At 43.0% G+C, this 25,456-nt stretch overlaps 1 protein-coding gene across 1 annotated transcript in view; it reads right to left on the reverse strand.

The window, feature by feature from the left end:
- Nucleotides 1–25,456, reverse strand: part of cdh31 (cadherin 31) — a 74,843-nt gene that overhangs the window by 32,603 nt on the left and 16,784 nt on the right. The window contains exons 3-6 of the mRNA XM_072518024.1: nucleotides 9,552–9,745; nucleotides 7,542–7,700; nucleotides 6,437–6,592; nucleotides 2,036–2,180 (exon numbers count right to left, since the gene is read on the reverse strand). Coding sequence (XP_072374125.1) covers nucleotides 2,036–2,180; nucleotides 6,437–6,592; nucleotides 7,542–7,700; nucleotides 9,552–9,745 — 654 coding nt within the window. The remainder of the gene's footprint in view (nucleotides 1–2,035; nucleotides 2,181–6,436; nucleotides 6,593–7,541; nucleotides 7,701–9,551; nucleotides 9,746–25,456) is intronic.

Genomic DNA, 25,456 nt, shown 5'->3' on the forward strand with positions numbered 1-25,456 from the left:
GTTCCATCCCTAGTGCAGCACTCCCTCAGTTAAGCCCAGATTTTACACAAATTCAAGCCTCTGGAATGAGACTTCAACATACAATCAGGTGAAAGTACTACCAACCAATTCACTGATGATAAAGGGAGGAAAACAAAAAGCATATATACTTTTAAATATGGTGCAATAAGAATCATAGTCAGCCCTCAGCATTGCCCCCACTCTATAAACAACAGAAAGATGAGTTACGGTATACAAGAGACAGAGTGCTGAAATGTTATTGTTATATCACATTATGGCATGTGGCGCAGTGGTTAGCACTGGGACTGCCGTGCTGAGGACCCGGGTTCGAATCATGGCCCTGGGTCACTGTCCGTGTGCAGTTTGCACATTCTCCCCATGTCTGCGTGGGTTTCGCCCCCACAACCCAAAAATGTGGTTAGGTGGATTGGCCACACTAAATTGCCCCTTAATTGGAGAAAAAAATAATTGGGTGCTCTAAATTTATTTTTAAAAATATTACTTTATAGTAATATGCCGTTACTCTTTTGCTCATCTCCAGAATGGTCTGATGGTTGTAGTTCTGATGGTTGTAGTTCAATAAAATTATCAGTCTTAAAATTAAGCAAATAACATTTATTGAATAAAGAATATAAATATCTATGAGTTCATTCACTCTTCTACAACTATAACTGATGATAAACTAAGAGGTAGTATAAATAATGTTTAACTACACGTGCCAACTAAGCTACGTCTCTAACACTCTGCTCACTATCACTCCTGATACGAGGAGGAGGGAATCTCCTGAGTGCAGTTTATGAACATGGATCTGGTGCTGCCATCTAGTGGTTGCCTAGCACTATAATGCAGATGTTAACCCTTTTCATACCAGCAGATGTACAGATCACTCCAGCTACCATACATGAAGATCACCAAAAATGAAACATGTAGGAGAAAATTATGAGGCAGGAGGACCTCAACAGACTCATGCTCAGATGTGAGCTTATGGCTGATAATTCTGCATTCAACATTTCCCACAACAGTAGAGGTGGGCCACTGCATTTGTTGGACAGACCCGGATAGTGCTCCAAATGACATTCAGAGTTAACTCAGGTTCTAGGAGAGGCCTACCCTAATTTTTCTCCATAAACAATTCAGGGGGGGCAATAAAAGGCTTAGTACTGTAGTCATTCATTTTAGAGTTAAAATGTAGGAGTATGAGTGGCCTCCGAAGGGGTCTGGCCCGCGATCGGGGCCCACCAATAGGTGGGCCGATCTGTCCCCCCCACCCACTCCCCGGGCATACTTTCCGGCGCAGCCGGCCCCTGAACACTGACCCCATGTTGGGTCGGGGCCGGCGCGCACAAGAAGTTCACCATGCATGCGCAGGATGGCGCGGCCCAACTGCGCCTGCGCGGGTTGGCGCGGTGCCCATTTGGCGCCACATAAGGAGGCTGGAGCGGAGTGTGGGGACCAGAATAGGTCGTGCCCAGGCCCTGTTCGTGCCGTCGTGTCACGACGGTGCGAACACTTGGCCTCCATATCGGAGAATTGCCCACCTAGGCTGACATTCCCAGTGTAGTATAGAGGGAGTACTCCACCATCAGAAAGTGTAATTTTTCAGACAATAATATCTCAAATTGAGGTTTTTTCTACCTTCCTGAGTGGGCATTAAAGTTCTGAAAAAGCAGGGAAGTTAGCCCTGGCCTTGCTGATACCCATCCCTCAATCAACATCACAGAAAAATTAAAAAATCATAATGACATTGTAGTTTGTGGGAATTTGCTGTGCCCAGATTGGCCACCATTCCCACAACATTGAGAAACAACACGCCAAAGAAAAGTATTTCATTGGCTACAAGGTGCTTTGGGTCATCCCATGGCCATGAGGCACCTTGCAATTGAAACGCAAGCCTTTCCTTCCCCAAATAATTGAACACACAAGTGGTGTAGCGGCATCAGATACAGATCCATTAGAACACAAGAGCAAACTATGATCAACGAAATGCTGGCTTATCCTGAACTTAGAAATTTGATCTGGAACAGAATCCATTTACCTGTTGCAGCTCCTTCTGAAACATTGCCATAGAATGTTGAAGCGGTAAATGTTGGCCGGTTGTCATTCTGGTCGATGACCTTGACCACTATGTCTACTGGTTGTTCAACTTCAACACCGCTTTCATCTCTTGCAAATGCAATCAGCTATGCAGAGGGATGAGAACAATGGTCATTATAGTAACCGTAAACAAATTGCAATAAATAACTATATCCTTGTTGTGCGTGGGCTCTAGTTGGTTGCTTTATAATAGTTTGAAATCGATCTGTACACTTCACCATCAATCCCCCTACAGCAGAAATAGTATTTTGGTTTGATTGTCAAGTCCACTAAAGCAAAAGGATGTTTTGAAAACAATAACGAATGCTTGTGGATAATGATAAAATGTTCCTTAGTCCAAAGAGGGTTGAAATCGAGATGAAAATTTTCAGTAACTACAAACAGGTATCATGTTTCCTCAATATCATTTAAGCAGGACTGCTAGTCAATTAATTTATAATAATCTTTATTGTCACAAGTAGGCTTACATTAACACTGCAATTAAGTTACTGTGAAAAGCCCTGAGTCGCCACATTCCAGCGCCTGTTCAGGTAGGAAGAGGAGAATTCAGAATGTCCAAATTACCTAACAGCACGTCTTTCGGGTCTTGTGGGAGGAAATCGGAGCACCCGGAAGAAACCCACGCAGACACGGGGAGAACATGTAGACTCCGCACAGACAGTGACCCAAGCCGGGAATCGAACCTGGGACCCTGGTGCTGTGAAGCCCCAGTGCTAACCACCAATTTAAAACCAATTTGCAGCGGTAAATAGAAGATAAATTATGGGTTGGAGCAAGAGATTTTGGCAACAAATTTAAGCTGCCACTGCCAATCCAGTGTGTTTCACACTTCAAATAGTTTCATGCTTATGCGTCATTCAAACATCAGAAGATCAGAGTGTCCGACTCAAAAAAGGCTGGCCTGTGACACGTGAGTGTACCTTTAAGAAATGGGTGTTTTTCAAATAACTATAGTGGGTGTACCTTTAAGAAATGGGTGTTTATCAAATAGCTGCAGTGATGTCAGAGTGTGGGTGGAGCTGGGTTTTAGTCTGTGGCTTTTTCCTTTCGCTTTGAGCAAAAAGCTGGTGTGTGTCTATGTTTTAGTTTCGTTTTCAGAGTTTTTTTTTTTTAGAAATGTACAGCACAGGAACAGGCCCTTCGGCCCTCCAAGCCCGCGCCGACCATACTGCCCGACTAAACTACAATCTTCTACACTTCCTGGGTCCGTATCCTTCTATTCCCATCCTATTCATATATTTGTCAAGATGCCCCTTAAATGTCCCTATCGTCCCTGCTTCCACTACCTCCTCCGGTAGCGAGTTCCAGGCACCCACTACCCTCTGCGTAAAAAACTTGCCTCGTACATCTACTCTAAACCTTGCCCCTCTCACCTTAAACCTATGCCCCCTAGTAATTGACCCCTCTACCCTGGGGAAAAGCCTCTGACTATCCACTCTGTCTATGCCCCTCATAATTTTGTAGACCTCTATCAGGTCGCCCCTCAACCTCCTTCGTTCCAGAGAGAACAAACCGAGTTTATTCAATCGCTCCTCATAGCTTATGCCCTCCATACCAGGCAACATTCTGGTAAATCTCTTCTGCACCCTCTCTAAAGCCTCCACATCCTTCTGGTAGTGTGGCGACCAGAATTGAACACTATACTCCAAGTGTGGCCTAACTAAGGTCCTATACAGCTGCAACATGACTTGCCAATTCTTATACTCAATGCCCCGTCCAATGAAGGCAAGCATGCCGTATGCCTTCTTGACTACCTTCTCCACCTGTGTTGCCCCTTTCAATGACCTGTGGACCTGTACTCCTAGATCTCTTTGACTTTCAATACTCTTGAGGGTTCTACCATTTACTGTATATTCCCTACCTGCATTAGCCCTTCCAAAATGCATTACCTCACATTTGTCCGGATTAAACTCCATCTGCCATCTCTCCGCCCAAGTCTCCAGACAATCTAAATCCTGCTGTATCCTCAGACAGTCCTCATCGCTATCCGCAATTCCACCAACCTTTGTGTCGTCTGCAAACTTACTAATCAGACCAGTTACATTTTCCTCCAAATCATTTATATATACTACAAACAGCAAAGGTCCCAGCACTGATCCCTGTGGAACACCACTGGTCACAGCCCTCCAATTAGAAAAGCATCCCTCCATTGCTACCCTCTGCCTTCTATGGCCTAGCCAGTTCTGAATCCACCTTGCCAGCTCACCCCTGATCCCGTGTGACTTCACCTTTTGTACTAGTCTACCATGAGGGACCTTGTCAAAGGCCTTACTGAAGTCCATGTAGACAACATCCACTGCCCTACCTGCATCAATCATCTTAGTGACCTCCTCGAAAAACTCTATCAAGTTAGTGAGACACGACCTCCCCTTCACAAAACCGTGCTGCCTCTCACTAATACGTCCATTTGCTTCCAAATGGGAGTAGATCCTGTCTCGAAGAATTCTCTCCAGTAATTTCCCTACCACTGAAGTAAGGCTCACCGGCCTGTAGTTCCCGGGATTATCCTTGCTACCCTTCTTAAACAGAGGAACAACATTGGCTATTCTCCAGTCCTCCGGGACATCCCCTGAAGACAGCGAGGATCCAAAGATTTCTGTCAAGGCCTCAGCAATTTCCTCTCCAGCCTCCTTCAGTATTCTGGGGTAGATCCCATCAGGCCCTGGGGACTTATCTACCTTAATATTTTTTAAGACACCCAACACCTCGTCTTTTTGGATCACAATGTGACCCAGGCTATCTACACCCCCTTCTCCAGACTCAACATCTACCAATTCCTTCTCTTTGGTGAATACTGATGCAAAGTATTCATTTAGTACCTCGCCCATTTCCAGTTGGAGCTGCATCCGGCCAAACAAGGTGTAATTTTGATCTCGCTCCATGACAAAGAATGTCTTCAGATCACTTGCTAATATAAAAGTGATAACTGCTCTCAGTAGAGAATGTAAACCTGCTGTCTTCATTAAAGAGGGTATTTGTCTTATGGATGTTGCTAGGAATAGAGTACTAAATTATTTGGGGGGAGTATTTGAGTTGATAGTTGCTAAGATGTTTACTGTGTGTTTATAAAATGTTAACTGGATTCATAGAATAAATGTTGTTTTGTTTTAAAAGTACTTTAGATCTCTGTTGCATCATACCTGTAGAGTGGGCCCTTGTGTTCCCCATAACCAAAATCTATTAAAAGTTGTGGGTCAGGTGAACACCATGATACACTTTGGTGTTCTCTAAACCCTAGCCCATAACACCCTTCTCAAATTTAATTTAGCATTTCTCTAAAATGGAGCAAAACAGGACTTTCAAAACAAATGTGAAAAACAACCATGTTGAAGACTGATGACATTAAAATAACCAAAAAAGGCAAATGAGCAGACATCACAGTCATAACTGTATTTCCAATTGCTGGGCAAATTATCAAGTGAGATAATAAGTGGGAGACATTTGGAGTTAACAAACCTGGAATTAGACCCAATTATGGTTTGAAGTTTAAAAGCAGGAAAGTGGATCTGATATAGAAGAGCATGAAGGAGCGGATTTGAAGGGTGATATGGACCACTCGTGCTCCTGTTTCTCATCTTTACAATCTAGTTACAATTATATCGTACAACAGGGACTGCAGTCCAACCTTGAGAATGAATTAAAATGCTTGTTGCTATTGTGTCCACCAATCCGACAGATCTCAGAAACAAATTGTTTTCCTTCCCTAGCTTGATATTACATTTTATTATACCACGTAGTCAGACTTTTCCAAAAGGTGTCTCACACTGCCACAAAATATATCTATTAAGTTCAGAAGTGCTTAAAGTTAAACATAATGGAAATGTTCAAAACCTTCTGGCAGAGCAAGAGTGACCACATTGTTTATTTTGAGACTCACTTGGAGACTCATTTTGCCCCTTCAACATTATCTTTTTCAAACTCTTCTGTATGTTACATATTTCTCCTCTCGAACACCAAAATACCAATATAAAGAATACTACCAAACTCTTCAAAGCCCAAGTAACTTCACATTTTCATGTAATGAACTTGGATCTTGAACAGTCAGTTTTTGCTTTGAAGCTCTTCGGTCAGCCTTTGCTGGATTTCTAGGTTGCAATATATGAATCAACCAATGACCATGGGTTATACGAACCAATATTGTTACTCAGAACTTATCCCACGATTCTGATGTTCCCAGTTAAATGGAGCAGTCCTGATGAGAATCATTAATTGACAGAATGGAAAAGAGGACACTTTATTGACATTGCACAATGGTGGATTTCTGACTCATAACGAAGCAGCAAAGATCATTTTAACAGTAAGTCACTGCATCTCAGAGAGGATTAGAAGTGATTAAACTCACATTATACAAAGGGATGTCTTCTCGGTTTAAAGGTTTATTCACATAAACTTTACCGGTCTTCGACTTTATGGTAAAAACTCCTACAGGTGACTCATCAGCTCCAGGTCCTGAGATAGAATAGAGTACTGTAATTTCCTTTTGTCGACTGGACGCGATCTGCAAAGAACAAAAATCAAGTAAAATGATCACACATCTCAAGTCAGAAGAATCACATCCGTGCTGGTGAATTTGGCAGCGGTGTTTTGCGGGGGGGGGGGGAGAAGAAAATTGTGTTTTTAAAAAACAGCTACAGCATCAAGCTACAGTCCCTCCTCTCACTCTCTTTCCTCCCCTCTCCCGATTGGATTTCCCAGATGGTGAGGGTCACCTCTGAATGGTGGTAGTGATTGAGGGAAGGCAATTAAATGTGGGGTTGAGGAGCACACTGCCTCCTCCTGGCTCCACATTCAAGTACAACCCTTACATTATTTGTTGCAGACAATCTCTAGGATTGGTCTCCATGTACAGTCCATGAAGGCACTGGCTGGCTCAGGGCAAACTTATGCTGCAGCCAAGGCCTCAAGCAGGTATCGGGCCCTTCAGATGTACAAATAAGGAGCTTTATCACTAACATCAGGCAAGAGTAAAAGCTGCTCCTGGTTTGTGCTGTATGGTTTCTGAAGGCCCTGCCTGCTCACCCTTGCCCCTCACCCCGAATGGTGGTATTCCTCAGGTTAAATCAGTCAGCTCACACTCAAAAGGAGGGTGCAGTCTAAGGTCCTCGGGGACTATGGCGACTTTTGTTTCAATTCATGGTTTCAAAGAAATGGTGAAAGGCGGAGGCAGGGGAGTCTAGTGCTGAAAGAAACTTGGTTATGAAAAATTACAGCTGGATTCATAAATATACAAATTGCATATTAAATGATGTGAGAAAAAGATAAACAAATTAATCTGAAAGCGTCACATCCTCAGTGGCGTATTAGAAAATGTTTCCATTTTAAAAAAAAGTTGACTGGCCCTGGCAAGTATCTTAAAACTTGCAACTGTCCTGGTCAGTAACCCGCGTGTAGCTGTATATGTATATAGCTCAGATACATGTTACAATGCAAGGACTGTAAAGACATACCGTCACAATAAACTCAGGAAATGGTCCCATTGAATTTTCTGTATGACTGATTGCAGGAATCACCCACTCTCTCTTCTTCCTTCTCAGTGAAGAGTGAGAGGAATGTGGAAATCGTATAGTTGGTACATTCTTTGACGTATCGTCATCAGAGTCTTTTAACTAAAACACACAAGAGAACATGTGGGCAATTGATTCAAACTTTTGGGTGAACTAGTGTTACTTTCTTAAAAACTAAGGAAATACTTTAAATTTAAACACTACATTTATTTTACAAAGAACATAAGAGAATAAAATATTAACATATTAACATATTACGACAGCTTCTTAATGCTCTTAAATCTGGAATGTTCCTCTCCGTGCCTGCGTGGGTTTCACCCCACAACCCAAAGATGTGCAGGTTAGGTGGATTGGCCACGCTAAATAGCCCCTTAATTGGAAAAAAAATGATTGGGTACTCTTTATATTAAAAAAACTGGAATGTTCCTCGTCTAAGATATCATCAAGCCTCATTAAAATTACTGCAATTTTAACAACCATTTCCTTTTCTGGTGCAATAGGATTCCTACTACTGAAACTGGTCTCCAAATTAATTTTGAGCAATCTGCCCTTACTTTTCTTTATCCTCTCAAACTCAATTTAGGTCTTCCCAGGCTGTTTCCTTACGTTTGGAAATTTCGCCCTGTACGCCTGCTGGAGCAACGCTCTAAGGATAACTTTCCCCCCCCCCACTGCATCATAATCCATAGACACCTCTTCGGAAAGTGAAACATATACCTCAAGCTCTCCCTACCAACTTATTCTAAACATTACATTTTCTTTTAGCCACTTCATTTGCTTAGCTACCTTTTTAAATGATGAGATAAGTGCCTCTATAATCCCATTCCTCAAACGTTGGAAGGGCTTGTACAAATTTAACCATCTCCACACTGGGCTTTGGGTTTCCTCCCCGCCCCCCCCCCCCCCAGAACCTCCTTCTTCTATATTGGAGGGGTCATCTTTAAATTCCAGCCTTTAAGCCAACATTCCCCTCTTCTTTGGCATTCTTTCTCCATTGCCTGAAATTCCAGTTCCAGCTTATTAAATGCACTCTTTCATTTTCTTTTTCCTCCATTTCAAATTTTTTCACTTGCAACTGAACATTAGCCAATTCAATTAACTCACTCCCTGGAGAACGCGGTCTCTCTGGTAACCCTTCCAATTTTAAATACTGCAGTATCACCTCAACTACATCTGCTTTCCTCACCCCAGTCGCTAATCCCAAGACCAAGCCAATTACATTAACTTATTCTTGCTTACTTTTAGAACCCATCAGGGCTAAATCTTTGATCTGGTTAAAAAGAAAAGGAGTCTTAACAACCTCCAAAGGCATTTCAAATTCCAACCGAAATAATATACCTCACGGCAACTCCAATTCTTATGTCCATTACGACCATATACCTTTTTTTTTTTTAAAAAGGATTCACATATCCCAATGTTCCAAGGATTTCCACTCCCACAAGAGATTCCACTTTAGTACAATAATCCCAGACCAGTCCGCACTTTATGATCCCAACTGGTGCTACTACTGGACAAGGGTGAAACTTGGCTTGATAGATCCTGGGTGGGATTCTCCGTTCCACCAAACCAGTTTTCTGGCACGGCATGCCCCGGTCGCCAGCAGGATCCTCCGTCCGGCCACCAGCCTATGGGATTTCCCATTTTGGCCACCCCCGCACATGTGTGTGCTGCCGGTAAAGCGGAGAATCCCACCCCCTTAACCATTTTTTATTTAGAAACATGGAGGGCGGCTACTGAACAGTCACAGCCATGGTGTAATATTGTTAATATTTTCTTGTTTAATAGAAGTTTTATTCTTTTGTTATAAGCTCACTAACCTATGGCTGTGACTGTTCAGTAACTTTCTGCAGTTCCCCCTCCCATGTCCAGTTTTTCCTGGCAGGCTGCAATATGTACACGGCACTTAACTGCCATGAGTTATTTTGGCAATTACATAAAAAATAAACTGGTTACCTTTTCTCCATTTATTAGGACTTTAATGATTGCCTCCCATTTCTCTTCAGCCTCATGTGCAGTAACAACAAAGATTGCTTGGTTTTCTTGGAACACTGGCTTTGTAACATGAACTCTTCCATTGGAATCCACTTGGAAATGAGAATCATCAGTTTTGAAAATCACGTTCTTATGTCCACTGCAATTAAAGTTAACTGTAAAAAAAAAAAAACCCACAAAAGCCAAGTAGTTTATCAGGCCAAATCCTGCAGTGAATGAATCAGTTGGAAGGATATACTTCCACCCTAGAAGCAATCATGAATTATAACATATTCCTATCTTTTATGGGGACTTTACACATTTCTCCCTCACCTATCACATCATGAGATCACTTGCGTCATCTCAGCAGAAAGGACAATTGGATCATTTATCCTGTAACGCCCAAGTAATTCTTCCTGCAGCTCAGCACAAGATGCTTTCTGTGGTTTATTTCCCCCCCCCCCCACCCCTCCTGAATTCATAATAGTAGTGACAATTTTCTGGGTTCTAGTTCCACAGACTACCCTATAGGTGCCCCCCCCCCCCGCCCCCCCCCACCCGCCCGCCCCCAGCCCCAGTGACCAATACAAATAAGAGAGTGTCTGCATATTAAAAGACACCTTTAATATAATGAAATGTCCCAAGGTGCTTCACAGGAATATTACAGAAGGATGACACGGAGCCAGATAAGGAGATATTAGGGCAATTAACCAAAAGTTTGTTCAAAGAGATAAAGGAATTAAAAACAAATTACTGCGGATGCTGGAATCAGAGACAGAAACGGGAAATACTGGACAATCTCAGCAGGGAGCTAACATTTTGAGTCAGGATGACTCTTGTCAAGTATCTGAGAGGAGGAAAATAAGATTGACAGATGGAGGGGTAGGCAGGGAATTAGAAAACCTAGGGCCTAAGGCAACTGAAGGCACAGTAAGCAATGGTGAAGTAATTATAATTAGCGAAGGATATCAACGCAGTACAAAGATTATCTTTCCGATCTTGAAGTTCAGGCAAAGATGATCAGCAATGGAAAGCATGATCTATTGCAACACCCAAGTCAGCACAGACCAGGAATCAAACTTTATTTCTTAGCTGTTCCTTGGCTAAACTCAAGAGCTACCAAGGAAGCGGAGCATTGCTGGCTCAAATAAAACCTTGAATAAGAAGGGGCCTAATTTTTTCCCCACAATTGCACTTTGAACGAGTTTTTTTCTCTCGCTCAATTTTCTCTGTAGTCCTCATGAAGTTGCTAACACTCTGTTGGCATGTCTCATGGACAGGCTCCATCCAGTATCACATCAAAGTGACAATTCAGATTTCAGAGTCTTGGCCATCAGTGTCAGCATTCTGCTCAACTGCAGGGAGCATCACCAATACACTTGATCCAATCTTCACTGGATGTCGACACTGGTGTCCTTGTATGAGAAATTGCTATGTGGATGATCATGAGCAGGAACCCAAGGTGCCTGTTGCTTCAAAATTGTAGAGACTCTATGACCATCCCGGTGGAAACCAACTGGACAAGATATCACATCTGGAATGTGTCTTTCGGCATAACTTATTCTTATGGGAGAAGGCATCAGGAAAAGCCATCAGAAAAAAAGAGAACACAAAGGGAGTCAGCTTTTTTCAATATGCCCTTGAATTTACAATTAAAGTAAAAACATTAAAATTTAAAGAGGGTGGGGGAGATGTTGGGCAGCTGGTGATTTTGAATGCCCTGGAAGCACCATTCTAGCTTCTCTTGGGCCACAAGCATAGACCCTTGAAAATCTGTCCAGTGAACATCAAATCTAAAAAGCTCCCAAATCCAAGACACACTGCTTCGTTAACATATTCAAGTTACTGATCACCCCTCGGGAGTAGGTTACTCGCACCTTCGCCCACTCCCCACGCCAGGAAGCAGATGTATTCCTTTTTTAAAAAAATTTAGAGTACCCAATTCATATTTTCCAATTAAGGGGCAATTTAGCATGTTTAATCCACCTACCTTGCACATCTTTGGGTTGTGGGGGCGAAACCCACGCAAAGGGGAGAATGTGCAAACTTCACACGGACAGTGACCCAGAGCTGGGATCGAACCTGGGACCTCGGCGCTGTGAGACTGCAGTGCTACCACTGCGCCACCGTGCTGCCCCAAAGCAGATGTATTCCTGTTGCATTTTAGTTAGGTTTCACAAATTTTAAAGAAATTACCCACCATCCTGACTGGCATGTTTAAATATTCCCCTCCAAGCAAATAAACCACCCATAAATTCTCCTCTTTAGCAGAATCTCACCTTGCTGCTGGGGTCCCTGCACAAATTACAAGAAAGATGGTCTTCCAACCATTTCTAAACCAGAGCATAGTTACCACACTGCCCTTCCAGAATGACAGTTAATCACAAAGATGAATAAATTAGCCACTGCCAGAATGCTCAGTGGATGAACAGAACCATTAAATATGCAAAAATGTAAATTAGCACATTGTATTTGCTCAAAGGAAGACGCCCAGGTTCCCAAATAAGTTGCTGTAAACTTTCATCAGTTAATTGTTTACTAGCCGAGATCATGCCTTAATATTTGCCCCCATTTTGAATTATACTGGAACTACAGTAAAGGGCATAAATATTAACTTTTCCTCCAAGTAACAATCAGACTTTTGTTAGCTAGTTTGTTTGCCGTTATGTTTTAACTGTGTGAGTTGGTCTGCATTTGCATTGAAGGACTCAGTTTGAAGTACAAATTATTCTCAATGAATAAATAGTACAGGTCTTTGTAAATTGGCCATTACAGCCCCAAGGGCACGCTCCAGACGGACTGCTTTGACCATCGATGTCTCAAGGAATTCAATTTTGAAACCTGAAATTATGTCACTCCCCAGAAACAGGAATTAGAATTTCAAGCATTGACCGAAACAAAAAAAACAAACCTTTTGAACGTTCTATCCTGCAGAGATCAGAATCACCGCAGACAAGTTTAAGATTACTTGGACACTTAAGCAGGTACAAATAAGCACAATCGTTTTGCCAATGGTTCGATTTTATTTTTTAATGCTCGAGTGCAATTTAGCAGAATCATATCCGAATCTTAGAATTCGGTTGGACTATGTGCCAATTTTAGCTCCAGGCCAGTTGCAGAATTAGCCTGCATCAGTGTGTTCCTGAGAACCTGTGTGAAATACCTGGGTGACAGGATACTGTAATGAATTTTACACAACCCTGTACATAATGTTAGAGGTTGATAATACAGTGCTGCCCAATCAGGCAATTAGGTTTTAGACAGTTAGGTCTGGATCTTTGAAGGCCTTTAAAAATGACAGATTTGGACCAGGAGATTGTGTCCATTCTGTGAAGATCCCATTTTCTCCGATAAGGGAGGAGAGGTGTAAAATGCACAGGTGTGAATTTTGCCTGAGCTGCCTCAATCCATAGTGGGTGTCCCACAATTTTATGGTCTTTATGTTCTTAAAGGGAGTATAAAGGTGTATAGAACTGTGAGGTTCAAGCTACACAAATCCCCTGCCCCCAAGTTGAAAAAATGCCTGCCTGCAAGTAAAATAAATTATATTAGAGCACTTTCAATAGCCCTGACTTGCGCCCCCCCCCCCCCCCCCCCCCCACCGATATACTTTATTCATAAAATCTCTAAAATAAACATCACAAAAGCATTTCAAATTGTCATAACAGTAAAGTACAGTAATATCTACATTTTTTCCAGACAGCCAGATTTGCTTGGCTTTCTTCAATTCAATAATGTGGATATTACACAAATTTGAATGTTTACATTACAATTCTAACATTGGTCATGTTGCACCCTGCAGTGCTTCAATACAAATTTAAACATTTAGTGTTAATCACACAGACCGGGGAGGTTTTGCCCTCGGTGCACATTTGCTGAAAGGCCTTACACAGTGGCCTTTCCCCACTGAGTCTTGGTGGTGGCTGCCCCAAGCTGGAGTGTGTCCCTTAGCACAAAGCCCTGGACCTTGGAACATGCCAGTGTACAACACTTGGTCAAGGACAAATCTTCGCACTGAAAGATCAACAGGTTTTGGGATGACCAAAGAGCATCTTTCAACGAGTTGATGATCCTCCAGCAGTAGTTGATGTTCGTCTCGGTCCACTCCTATGGTGAACAAGGGATTAGTTAGAAAGGAGGGGGGTAAGGACAAAGGATGGTGGTTGGAGCGCGGAGGGAATTGTATGACATGTGTTGGCATTAAATTGGTAGAGGTTATAGGTTGAGTGGGGGCCTTTGGCTGGCACAAGTTGGAATAGAGTATGAGGTGTGAAGGGGATAGGGGTTAGAGGGCCGAATATGTAACAAAACAACAGGGACAAAGTTTTAAAGAATGGTAAGAGTCCTTCCTGTTTATATCCTTTGTTCCCATCTGCCTTTCTTTTATTATTTTTGGTCTGTGGCCCCACAACTGGAATGTGCCTTCAAGCAGAGGACTCGAGCTGTAGCAACCTGCTAGTCAGGACACCGTGTTCCAGGTTTTGTATTTTGGAGAGTAGAAAACAAACTTGTCGTTGCGAGTGAATCTTAGAAGCCTGTTTTGGAGGAAGTCTGTTCTATTGGCTAACAGGCAACCGGTGGGTTGGTCAGGGACCATGGACGAAATTCTCCGGAAACAGCCCGATGTCCGCCGACTGGCGCCCAAAACGGCGCAAATCAGTCGGGCATCACGCCGCCCCAAAAGTGCGGAATGCTCCGCATTTTTGGGGGCTGAGCCCCAACCTTAAGGGGCTAGGTCGGCGCCGGACGAATTTCCGCCCCGCCAGCTGGCGGAAAAGGCCTTTGGTGCCCGGGGGGGGGGGGGGGGGGGGGCAACCGGCGCGGCGCAATTCCCACCCCCGCCGAATATCCGGTGCCGGAGACTTCGGCAACCGGCGGGGGCAGGATTCACGCCAGCCCCCGGCGATTCTCCGACCCGGCGGGGGGTCAGAGAATCTCGCCCCATGTTCTGCCAATCCTTTCGAGAAAACTGGGCAGAAGTGATTAGACCTTGGAAGGGAAAGGTACAGTCTCTCTCTCTCTTGCTCGCTGCTGAAGTAAAGAATAATTGTTCAAAAACCAGAGTGTGCCCGTACATACTTTGTGTAAACTTGAACTCAATCCTGAATTGAGATAAGTAGACAGCCTTGTTGGAGAAAAAAAAAACATTTCAAACCTAGAAGGACAGAAACGAAAGCTTGAAATCCAACAGGACATTAACTAGAAGCCATTCTAGTGATCAAATATCCCTAATTTTATTTCTATTAATATTTTCTTTACTAGTCAATCACTCTTTCCCCTCTGTATGTATATAATATACAGAGAGTGGGAGTTGTTAGAAGGGGGGCGGGGAAGAAGAGAATTGGGAAAGGGGGCATGAGATAATCAGTTAAATTATAATGCTGTGCAAAATAAGTTGTGTGTGTTAAAGTTACAAATCTGGTGACTGCCGTTTATTGGGCTCAGCCAAGGAGCTCCAGTATTTTAAAATAACATCCAATTTCACTGGTAATAATAATCTTTATTGTCACAAGTAGACTTACATTAGCACTGCAATGAAGTTACAGTGAAAAGCCTCTAGTCACCACAATCCAGTGCCTGTTCAGGTACTAGAGGGAGAATTCAGAATGTCCAATTCACCTGTTGTGACTCCTGGTCAAGTGGGGCTGGAACTGCCTGTGCAGCCCAGGGTTTTGTGGCAGAACCAAGGAGGGCCTTTTAACTAGCCCACCTCGCCAGCCCCTTTGGTCACCGCCAATCATTGTCGGGATGCTGGGCCTGACTCTATCCAGCATTTGTCCCCCTCTCCTTCCTCCCCCACCCCCAAGTGAAAAATCACACCATTCAGAGCACTCTTTCCCAAGGTAGGCAGGTGCACTGAACCAGGAAACTTTATGATTCAAGCTACCCACCTTGAGAGCAAAGCTCCAGTCAAGTTATTTGCTTGCCCTCAAATCACCCAGGAGCTGATTTTTCCTGATTTAACCCTGAAAATAATCTGCTGAATTGGTTTTGCATGAGGCCATCTACCCAATGCCAGCAGGGTCCATTTCTAAAAAAATGCAGATCAGGTGCCAATGACATAATCAGATCACATATTGTAGACTGAATGGTCTGGATTTTGCACTAGGAATAACAGAGACTTCCAGTGCTGACCTTTATAATAATGAAGCAAATTTGTCAGGAACTTCAGTGCCTGCAATTGCATAGTTAAAATTCAGAAACCTGGAAGTGGTTTGATTTTTTCTATTTCTCTACAAGCTTTGAGACACTGGTACCTCAAAAGATCCAACATTCAAACATAACGGTCTTGAAATTATAGCATTTGCTTCCTAGATACACCAGAAAAAAAACTACTGGTGCTTTCAGGTATAATTGGATTTTTAAAAGGCATGCCAAGTCTTAATTACTACCACGCAACTTCCCTGCCGAGAAACCTATAACTGCAGACACTCATTCCTTCATAATTTAATTATTGTTGGAGCCTTTTTTAATAAATGTAAATTTTAATTTTTTTGTCTCTCATCTCTCTCAATTACATCTTGCTTTCCCTCATAGAACATAGAAAATACAGCACAGAACAGGCCCTTCAGCCCACGGTGTTGTGCCGAACTTTTGTCCTAGATTAAGAACAAATCAATCTACACCCCAGCATTCTACCGCAATCCATGTACCTATCCATTAGCTGCTTGAAGGTCCCTAATGTTTCCGACTCAACTACTTCCACAGGCAGTGCATTCCATGCCCCCACTATTCTCTGGGTAAAGAACCTACCTTTGACATCCCCCCCTATATCTTCCACCATTCACCTTAAATTTATGTCCCCTTGTAATGGTTTGTTCCATCCGAAGAAAAAGTCTCTGACTGTCTACTCTATCTATTCCCATGATCATCTTATAAACCTCTATCAAGTCGCCCCTCATCCTTCTCCGTTCTGAAGAGAAAAGGCCTAGCACCCTCAACCTTTCCTCGTAAGACCTACTCTCCATTCCAGGCAACATCCTGGTAAATCTCCTTTGCACCTTTTCCAAAGCTTCCACATCCTTCCTAAAATGAGGTGACCAGAACTGCACACTGTACTCCAAATGTGGCAGTACCAAGGTGTTGTACAGCTGCATCATCACCTCACGGCTCTTAAATTCAATCCCTCTGTTAATGAACGCTAGCACACCATAGGCCTTCTTCACAGCTCTATCCACTTGAGTGGCAACTTTCAAAGATGTATGAACATAGACCCCAAGATCTCTCTGCTCCTCCACATTGCCAAGAACCCCAAGATCTCTCTGCTCCTCCACATTGCCAAGAACCCTACCGTTAACCCTGTATTCCGCATTCATATTTGTCCTTCCAAAATGGACAACCTCACACTTTTCAGGGTTAAACTCCATCTGCCACTTCTCAGCCCAGCTCTGCATCCTATCTATGTCCCTTTGCAGCCGATTTCTCATTCCCATAGAATCTCTTTAGTGGAGAAGGCAGCCATTTGGCCCATCAAATCTGCACCAACACTCAAAAGACCCCCCCACCAGGTCCACTCCCCTGCCCTATCCCCAAAACCCCACCTAACCTTTGGACACGAAGGAGCAATGTAGCATGGCCAATCTACCTAACCTGCACATCTTTGCACTGTGGGAGGAAACTGGAGCACCCGGAGGAAACCCACGCAGACACGGGGAGAAAGTGCAAACTCCACACAGACAGTCACCCAAGGCCGGAATTGAATCCGGGCCCCTGGAGTTGTGAGGCAGCGGTGCTAACCACTGCGCCACCCCCTTAAATTCCACCTATTGCTGCAGTGGGATTTGAACCCATGGCCCCAGAGCAGTAGTCTGGGATTACTAAATCAGTGACATTATCACTGTGCCACCATCTTTTATTTTGCTTTTGTATTATTTTACACAATTGGATATTCAAATTTACATTTCCTACTCTGCTTGGCTCAGTGAGAATTCTTAAATCTGATTGCTTCAAGAACTTGTAGTTGTTTTCCCTGCTCACATCCACCACAGATCTCCTTTAAGAGGATGCTGTGTTGAAAAGACACTCCAGCAACTCCAAGCTGTGCTCAAAAGGTCATTGGGCAGATGGCGAATGCGAATGATGTTCTTTTACCGATGGCCACAAAATCCAGGACCCCTCATTTTTTGACACAGAATTATCTCAATTAAAAAAGGAAACATGTTTAACAGCTTTGTTTTAAAAATTAAATTTGGAACATTAAAGTTGCTTTTATTCAAAATAGAAAATTCCCACTTCCCTATTCAAATCACTGACATGTTGTGTGACATTTTAACTCATTCAAAACCTATTCATCTACAGAGTTAAAATTGGGCCCAAAATTTCCAAATCTCAACACACACACACTCGTTTTGAACCACTGTTACCAGAATTTACAGGGCAAGTCGGGTAATCATCCTGCTCATTTTCCCTCTACTGGTGCAGCAAGCTCTCTACAAGTTTTTGAAGAACACAAATTAAGGAAGTGGGGAATGTCCAATATATTTGCTACCTAGTTAAGTTTGCAAATGTTTAAATGTACCATAGTGCTATATTTTTCTTAAATTTCTATTTTACAACCAGATACAAATCAATAATGTTCATTATCTCATATCGCAGCCAACAGTCCATGGCAATTGCATTTAGGGTACTTTACAATTAACGTTTGGATGTGGTCAAAGTCATAATATTTAGTCAGATACAGCAAGAACTTGCAAGTGAGCAATGCTCAATTTGTAAATAGAAAATGTGAAGCAGTTAATTTGGACTTTCACACATTAGGCTGTTCATTCACACTGTCTCCTTCCCAAGGCTTATTTTCCAATTTCATCTGTCGTGATTCTGGATAACAATTATTCGGATTTAAATTTACCTATGGAGGAGGAAGTGATATTGAGTTTAACAGAAGTAAGTTTATAGAGTTGTTCATTGTACCTTGGAACACTTGTGGCTCTCAGTTCCCATTTTGATACCACAATATACAAACTTTAGGCAAATGGAAAACAAAGATTAAAACACAATTAGTTTTCTGACACAGCAAGGCTGGCCTGACTTAATCTACAAAAAGTAGGAATTTTTTTTGCAAAATGAGAAGGTACATGGCAGACTTAATCCTGTCAATCTAAGATCGCAGGGTTAAATATATTGAGTTTCAACAGTAAATAGGTCAGATCTGCTACGTAATGCAAAGATGTTTTTCAGGAAATAGAACAAGTATAAAAAGTACATGTGGACAAGTCAAAAGCAATGTCATTTATACTTCCAAATATTGTACGCAAATGGATTTAAAAATGCTTCAATTGTGTAATTTTGAGAGTCAATAGGATTCATAAAATGCAAGACACGGGTCCCGATAATCTCCAAAAGCAGGTTTTATAACTATATAACCCAATCTAAGAAGATTAGAACTTCAAAACTTTAAAAAAGGTAAATACCAGTTTGAAATCTCACTCAAGGGCTACTGAATGACTACAAAGGGATAGCCAACTCCAAAAGTGCAATACGACACCCAAACAAGTCCAAACACAAAGAGGGAATATTGAGAAAACACTGAAAACGTCTGCACCTGCATAACCTTTGCTAACCCCTAGCCAGACTTTTTTTTTGAAAGGAAAGAGTCACATTAATTGAATGTTCCTTTTTGTAAATTCTCTGGGGAACTTGTAGAAATGCACAAAGAACTGTAAAATACCAATGCGTCATATGGACATTTACCCAAATATCGGTAAAATGTCCCAACTACGATGTACAAGTACATGCAAGTGTGAAATGAATTATTACCCATCTTAGCTCCTAGAAGTTACACTGACAAAGTTAAAACAATTTTGATGATTAAATTAAATGTTTGGATTCTTTATTTTTACTGAAGGCACTTGTAGCATTGGAAATCTAGGTTCAGGTGGGATACAGTCAGCTTTTTCAATGTTCATTGAGTGGCTGGTTCATCAAAATGGTCTTCAATTACATATGCAAATTATACAGATGATGACCAGGACTCACATTGGCTCTGATGATATCACGGTGACAACTGTATTATTACAGCAGCAATACATTATTACAGCAGCAATACATAAAAGCGGTCATCTTGCAATAATGCTTGAATGGCCAAGAGACAGGAACAAACACTTATTTTGTTCAGATTGGTCTTCAAATATAGCACTTTGCCCTAACTGTCTGGTGTGAATCTCATTAAACTAAAGTGCATTCCTCAACTTAATAACTCGGTACAGCCACTTATTGGACATGGCGCTGGACTAGCAAACAAGGGGTCATTAGCAAATATTCATGGCAAGTTGGGCTAGTACATACGCACGCACACTTAAAGCAGCTAGTTTACAACCTTTGGTCCCTCTACCTCAATCCAGACTGTCCTACCTGTAACTCTCATCTCATATGACATGTTCAACTAAAAGTAGGCAATAAATCCTCCCTTACCACCGTCACCCACATCACAGAAGTAAAAAGACCAAATTCATTATTTTGTTTAAGTTATGTTTTCAACCCTTCCATGTCTCATACAATAATCTTTATTATTGTCACAACATGCATTTGTCACAAAACCCCTTTAAACTGCTTCATAGGTTACAGCTACCTTTGTTCAGCATGACCCCTCCCATTCCAGACAACAATTATGCCATTATAAAATCAAGTTGGCACCAGGTCTGTGCCAAGATCAGAACACCAGTATTCCTTCTTGAACCATCAATCACCGAATGCCTGCTAATTAGATCAATGAAAAGTAGGCTCACTGCAGACTTGCTCTGCGTCAGTGCAAGTTTAACAAAAAGATGCTGACAAAATGCCAGCTTCATTCACATTTTAAAAGAGAATTCCGCACTAATACTGGCCTCTCTTATTAAAAATATTTTAGAATAATCATTTACGGAAGGTGGTGGCGCAGTGGCATTGTAACAATCCAGTGAACTAGGGTACCGGGGGCACCATGGCAGATGGTGGAATTTGAATTCAGTATTTTTTTAAAAAATAAATCTGGATTTCAAGAGTCTAATGACCATGAAACCACGGTGATAAAAAAACATCCGGTTTCCAACCTGCCGTCCTTACCTGGACTGGCCCACATCCATTCCCAGATCCACAGTATGTGGTTGACTTAATGTCATCCAGTTCAATTTGGGATGGGAAATAAATGTTGACCCAGCCACTGAATGAAGATTTAAAAACATTTTTTTTAAACAGCAGTTGGATTAAAGTACATATATGGCCCACTTTCCCTTACGTCTTTGGATATAGCAAAAGGCAGATACACCTAGCCCACGTAGAACTGCAGTAGCAGTAACCTGCGGTTCATTTTTTTTAAACCACCAACTATAAAACAAGAGTCAGCCACCACAGGCCAGAGACAAGGGTTCCTGTACTTTGATCAGGAGATAGGTGAAATCTAAAACTGACCAAAGTCTAAGATTTCCTTTTGGGGCTTAGAGGGACCCCTGTGGAAACTTTTTTAAAATTACTTTGCTATCTCTTCTAGCCTTGTCCCCAGCAGTTTCGGTCCAGTGGAGGGAGGGGAGAAAAAGAATTCAGTTACAACAAGACCGGTGTATCAAGACTAGTACAAAAAGCATCACACGAACCTGCCTCCCATCCATTGACTCCATTTACACCTCCCGCTGCCTGGGGAAAGCGGGCAGCATAATCAAAGACCCCCTCCCACCCGGCTTATTCACTCTTTCAACTTCTTCCATCAGGCAGGAGATACAAAAGTCTGACAACACGCACGGACAGACTCAAAAACAGCTTCTTCCCCACTGTTACCAGATTCCTAAACAACCTAATTAACACTACACCCCTGTATGCTTCACCCGATGCCGGTGTTTATGTAGTTACATGTTGTACCTTGTGTTGCCTATGTATTTTCTTTTTTCTTTTCATGTGCTTAATGATCTGTTGAGCTGTTCACAGAAAAATACTTTTCACTGTACATCGGTACACATGATAATAATCCAATCCAAAACCCAAAACAGAGCATGTATATTTTTTATTTGCAGATTGACTGTGTTCTAATAGTGCAAAGATGTACTTCACCCAAAAAGGTTTCACTGCGAACAGAAGGAATCAATAGAACGGATTTATCAGTTTGAAGATCATTACAGCAATGTCTTCAAAACTTAAACCCTCTAATTTTCTCACCGCACTCACAGATCAGTTCTCTTGGAAAGCTCAAGGCACGGAGATGTACAGGGACAGCAATTATTTTGCCTCACCCTGCGTTAGAACAACCAGAACTGGTTTTTCAGCCTCAGGCGTCCTGCTTACACAGCACAGCATTCCAGCCCGGGCACGCCCAGCGTTACAGGTATCAGCAAACGCCATCATTGTGGCAGACAGAGCAATGAGCTCATTTCACAAACTCAAATCAACCATCATTTATCAGGTGGAATTATCTAATTAGCAGTCAGTAGCCGAGAACTGCTGACATTTAGTCACCATGCATTAGAATGAGGTTTGCACACTCTAGTAACCAAGTTGTCACTATAGCTTGGTTTGTTTTCATTTACTTTGGCTCGTGGCTGAAACATCCAGAGTCTCAAAACGCGAGAAAATTTTTTGTTTCGTGGAATATTTGATACCTGCAGACAATAGACATTCAATTGTTCCCATGCAAATTCTCTTATGAATTTGGGTTACCTCAGTCATGTTAGTTTAGTGCTGGGGAATGAAACATGATGTTTCCATGCCAGCATGAATACACAAAATCCATTTGACAAACAGCCAGGTATAAGGAGTTTGGTCGAGAACTCTTACCAAATTAACACTTTACAAAAAACCTGGAAATATTTCAGGAAGTGGAATGGAGATTGAGTTATTAGTGATAGGAATGAAAACCTATTCCTAAATCAAAATTCAATATCCGGTTTAATCTTTCAAAAAAAGAAAACCATGCCAACTCTTGAGTGAGTTTCCCTCATCTGTTACATTCTCTTCAAAACTCTGCCCAGAAAAGGAAAGGGGGGGCGGGGGGGAATGAATGGAGGATTTTAGGCATATTGGATTCTATGTTTTGGGCAATTGAAGGGCTAAAGGCCTGGAGCTAGTGTGCTTGACTGCAGTGGCCCTGCTTTTAAAAGAGGAATCCTGGTTTGGCACACCTGGGAGCATTTAAGAGCCAGAAGGTGAAATTGGCTAGAGGAATGTGTTTTTCAGTCTGGGCTAATGCACTGTGGTCTGTCTGGGGGTCAGTCCTGGGGAGTTAATGTTATTTCAGTCCCAGGAAAGTTAATTTGTTTTTAATTTGGGGAGATGTCATTGCTGGGTGGAGTTAAGAGAGTCAAAGAGACATTTTGAGAAAGCTTTTTGGAGGGAGCTGATGTCTGATGTGGCCACCCTAGTTTTGACCACACGTAAAGGCAGTTTTCTCTCCCACTAGATAGTTAAAGCAGATCAGTCTTGTAAGAAGAGACTGAAACAACTCATTTGAAGCAGCTATTTGAAGACATTCAGCCAGAGTCTGAAGGAGACGAAAATCTGTTCTGTAAAACAAGTGCTACACTATGCTGATTTTAAGCTGGATTGAGAGCTGTCGGTTTCTTTTCTTGTTGTTTAATGGGGAATGGAGTTGGATTGTTTAAGGGGTAATTACGAGCTGTTCTTTTCAGGTGTGAAGTTAAAGAGTTTAATATTGTATAAATTTTTTTAAAAATGTATTTTATTACAAACATGTATCAAAACAGGTTACAGCGAACAAACACCCCGGGAAACATGCTTCCCAACAATCGACTATACAGGCTGTACAAGTTTTTCCTCTTTCACCACCCCCTCCCCAGTGACAAACAGCCCCTCAAACATCCCCACCTTTCCTCAAACCCCCCTGAAGAGCCCCTTAACACATACTTTATCTCAAACTTTATCTTCTCAAATCGCAGGAAGTCGTACAGGTCACCCAACCAAGCCGCTACACCCAGTGGTGATGCCGACCGCCACTCCAGCAAAATTCACTGCCGTGCAATCAGAGAGGCGAAGGCCAAGACATCGGCCTTCCTCCTCTCCAGGAGCTCCGGCTTCTCTGCGACCCCAGATATCGCCACCAAATGGTCCGGATCCACCTCCTCCTCCACTATCTTGGCTAAGACTTCTAACACTCCCGCTCAGAATCTTCCCAATTTTTCACAACCTCAAAACATGTGTACGTGAGTCGCCGGCCCCCGCCCGCCCACACCTCTCTCTCACTCACCTGCTACCCCCTGAAAGAACCCATTCATTCTCGCCCGAGTCATATGCACCCGGTGCACCACCTTAAACAGTATCAGGCTCATCCTTGCACATGAGGAGGTCCAGTTTGCCCTATGCAGTGCCTCACTCCACGCTCCCCAATTGATCTCCCCTCCCAACTCCGCTTCCCATTTCTCTTTGATCTTCACCACCCACTCGCCTCCCTGCTTCCCCAGCCACTTGTATATATCCCCAATTCTTTCCTCCCCTTCCACATCCAGGATCAGCAGTCATTCCAGCAGAGTGTATCCCGGCAACCTAGGGAACCCCCTACAGACCTTTTGCACCTGCAGATACCTGGACTCACTCCCCCTTGGCAGCTCTACCCTCTCCCTTAGCTCCTCCAGACTGGAACCCTTTCTCCAAATACAGATCCCTCACCTTGACAAGCCCCACTTCCTTCCACCTCCTGTATACACTAGTCATCACCCCTGGCTCAAGCACTATTCTCGCACAGCGGCGTTAGCACCGACATCCGTTCCACCATAAAAATGCCTCCTCAACTGATTCCATATCTTCACTGTGGACTGCACCACCTTGAAAACCTACTGGGAGCCATTGCTGCAGTCACCATAGCCTTCAAACTAGACCCCTTACAAGATTTCTTCTCCATCCTAACTCACTCTACACCTTCTCCTTCCCACCACCACCACACCTTGTCCACATGCGCCACACAATAATAATGTCCAATTAAGGGGCAATTTAGCGTGGCCAATCCACCTACGCTTTGAGTTGTGGGGGTGAAACCCATGTAGATACAGGGAGAATGTGCAAACTCCACACGGACAGTGACCCAGGGCCGGGATTCGAACCCAGGACCTCAGCACCGCAGGCAACAGTGCTAACCACTGTGCCACATGCCATCCTAACATTGCGAGCCATTGTTTATGAATTGGCAATCAGCAAGACGACTCGCAAGTGCTAAAAACACCAGCTCTAAATTTCAATCAGAAAGGAGTATCTTAAGAGGAAAGGAGGATAGAGAGGCAGGGAAAACCAAAACTTTAGGTCTAGGCAACGGACAGTATGGCCACTAATAGCAGAGCAATTAAAACGGTGGATGCATCAGGTCAGAATTGGAGTAGCACAGAGATCTCAAGAGTTGTGGGATTGAAGGAGCTTGCAGAGATAAGGATAGGACAAAGGAATGACTCCAGGTGAGAAAAGCATGGCTGAGATTTCAGCAGCAGATAAGCAGAGCTGGTAATGTAACAGGGGTGCAACTAAGCAGTCTCTATGATTCAGATGATAGCCAGTTGGCATTTCAGCTCTGCCTCAACAGTTTAGCTGGAAATCAGGAGCAATGTTATGGAGCGCATGGCAGGACAAAGACAACGGGCGCAATTCAGCAGACATAAACAAATTCCGCTTTCAGGCAGATCTGGCAGGGTGCTTCTTGGCAGCTGCAGCGCCGAGATTCACCCCACTATTCACCGGCACTTTGCCAGTTTTTGGGCCTCGGGGAGCATCGCCCCATAGAGGCCACACTTCAGTTGATTTCCTGCACTGACCGGCTCCTCGTAGATCGGGGTGTCATTTTGACTGGCTGCCCTGATCTTCCCCACTGTTAGGATACGCAGATGGTAGGGGAGTGACAGAGTACTACCCTGTCCTGTCCCCAACCACCCAGGGGTCTCTACTGGCCTGCGAGACCCCTTCCCCAAGGTGCAGTTACACTTGGTCCG

The sequence above is a fragment of the Scyliorhinus torazame genome, chromosome 10 (genome assembly GCF_047496885.1).
Source record: "Scyliorhinus torazame isolate Kashiwa2021f chromosome 10, sScyTor2.1, whole genome shotgun sequence".
Taxonomy (NCBI): Eukaryota; Metazoa; Chordata; class Chondrichthyes; order Carcharhiniformes; family Scyliorhinidae; genus Scyliorhinus; species Scyliorhinus torazame.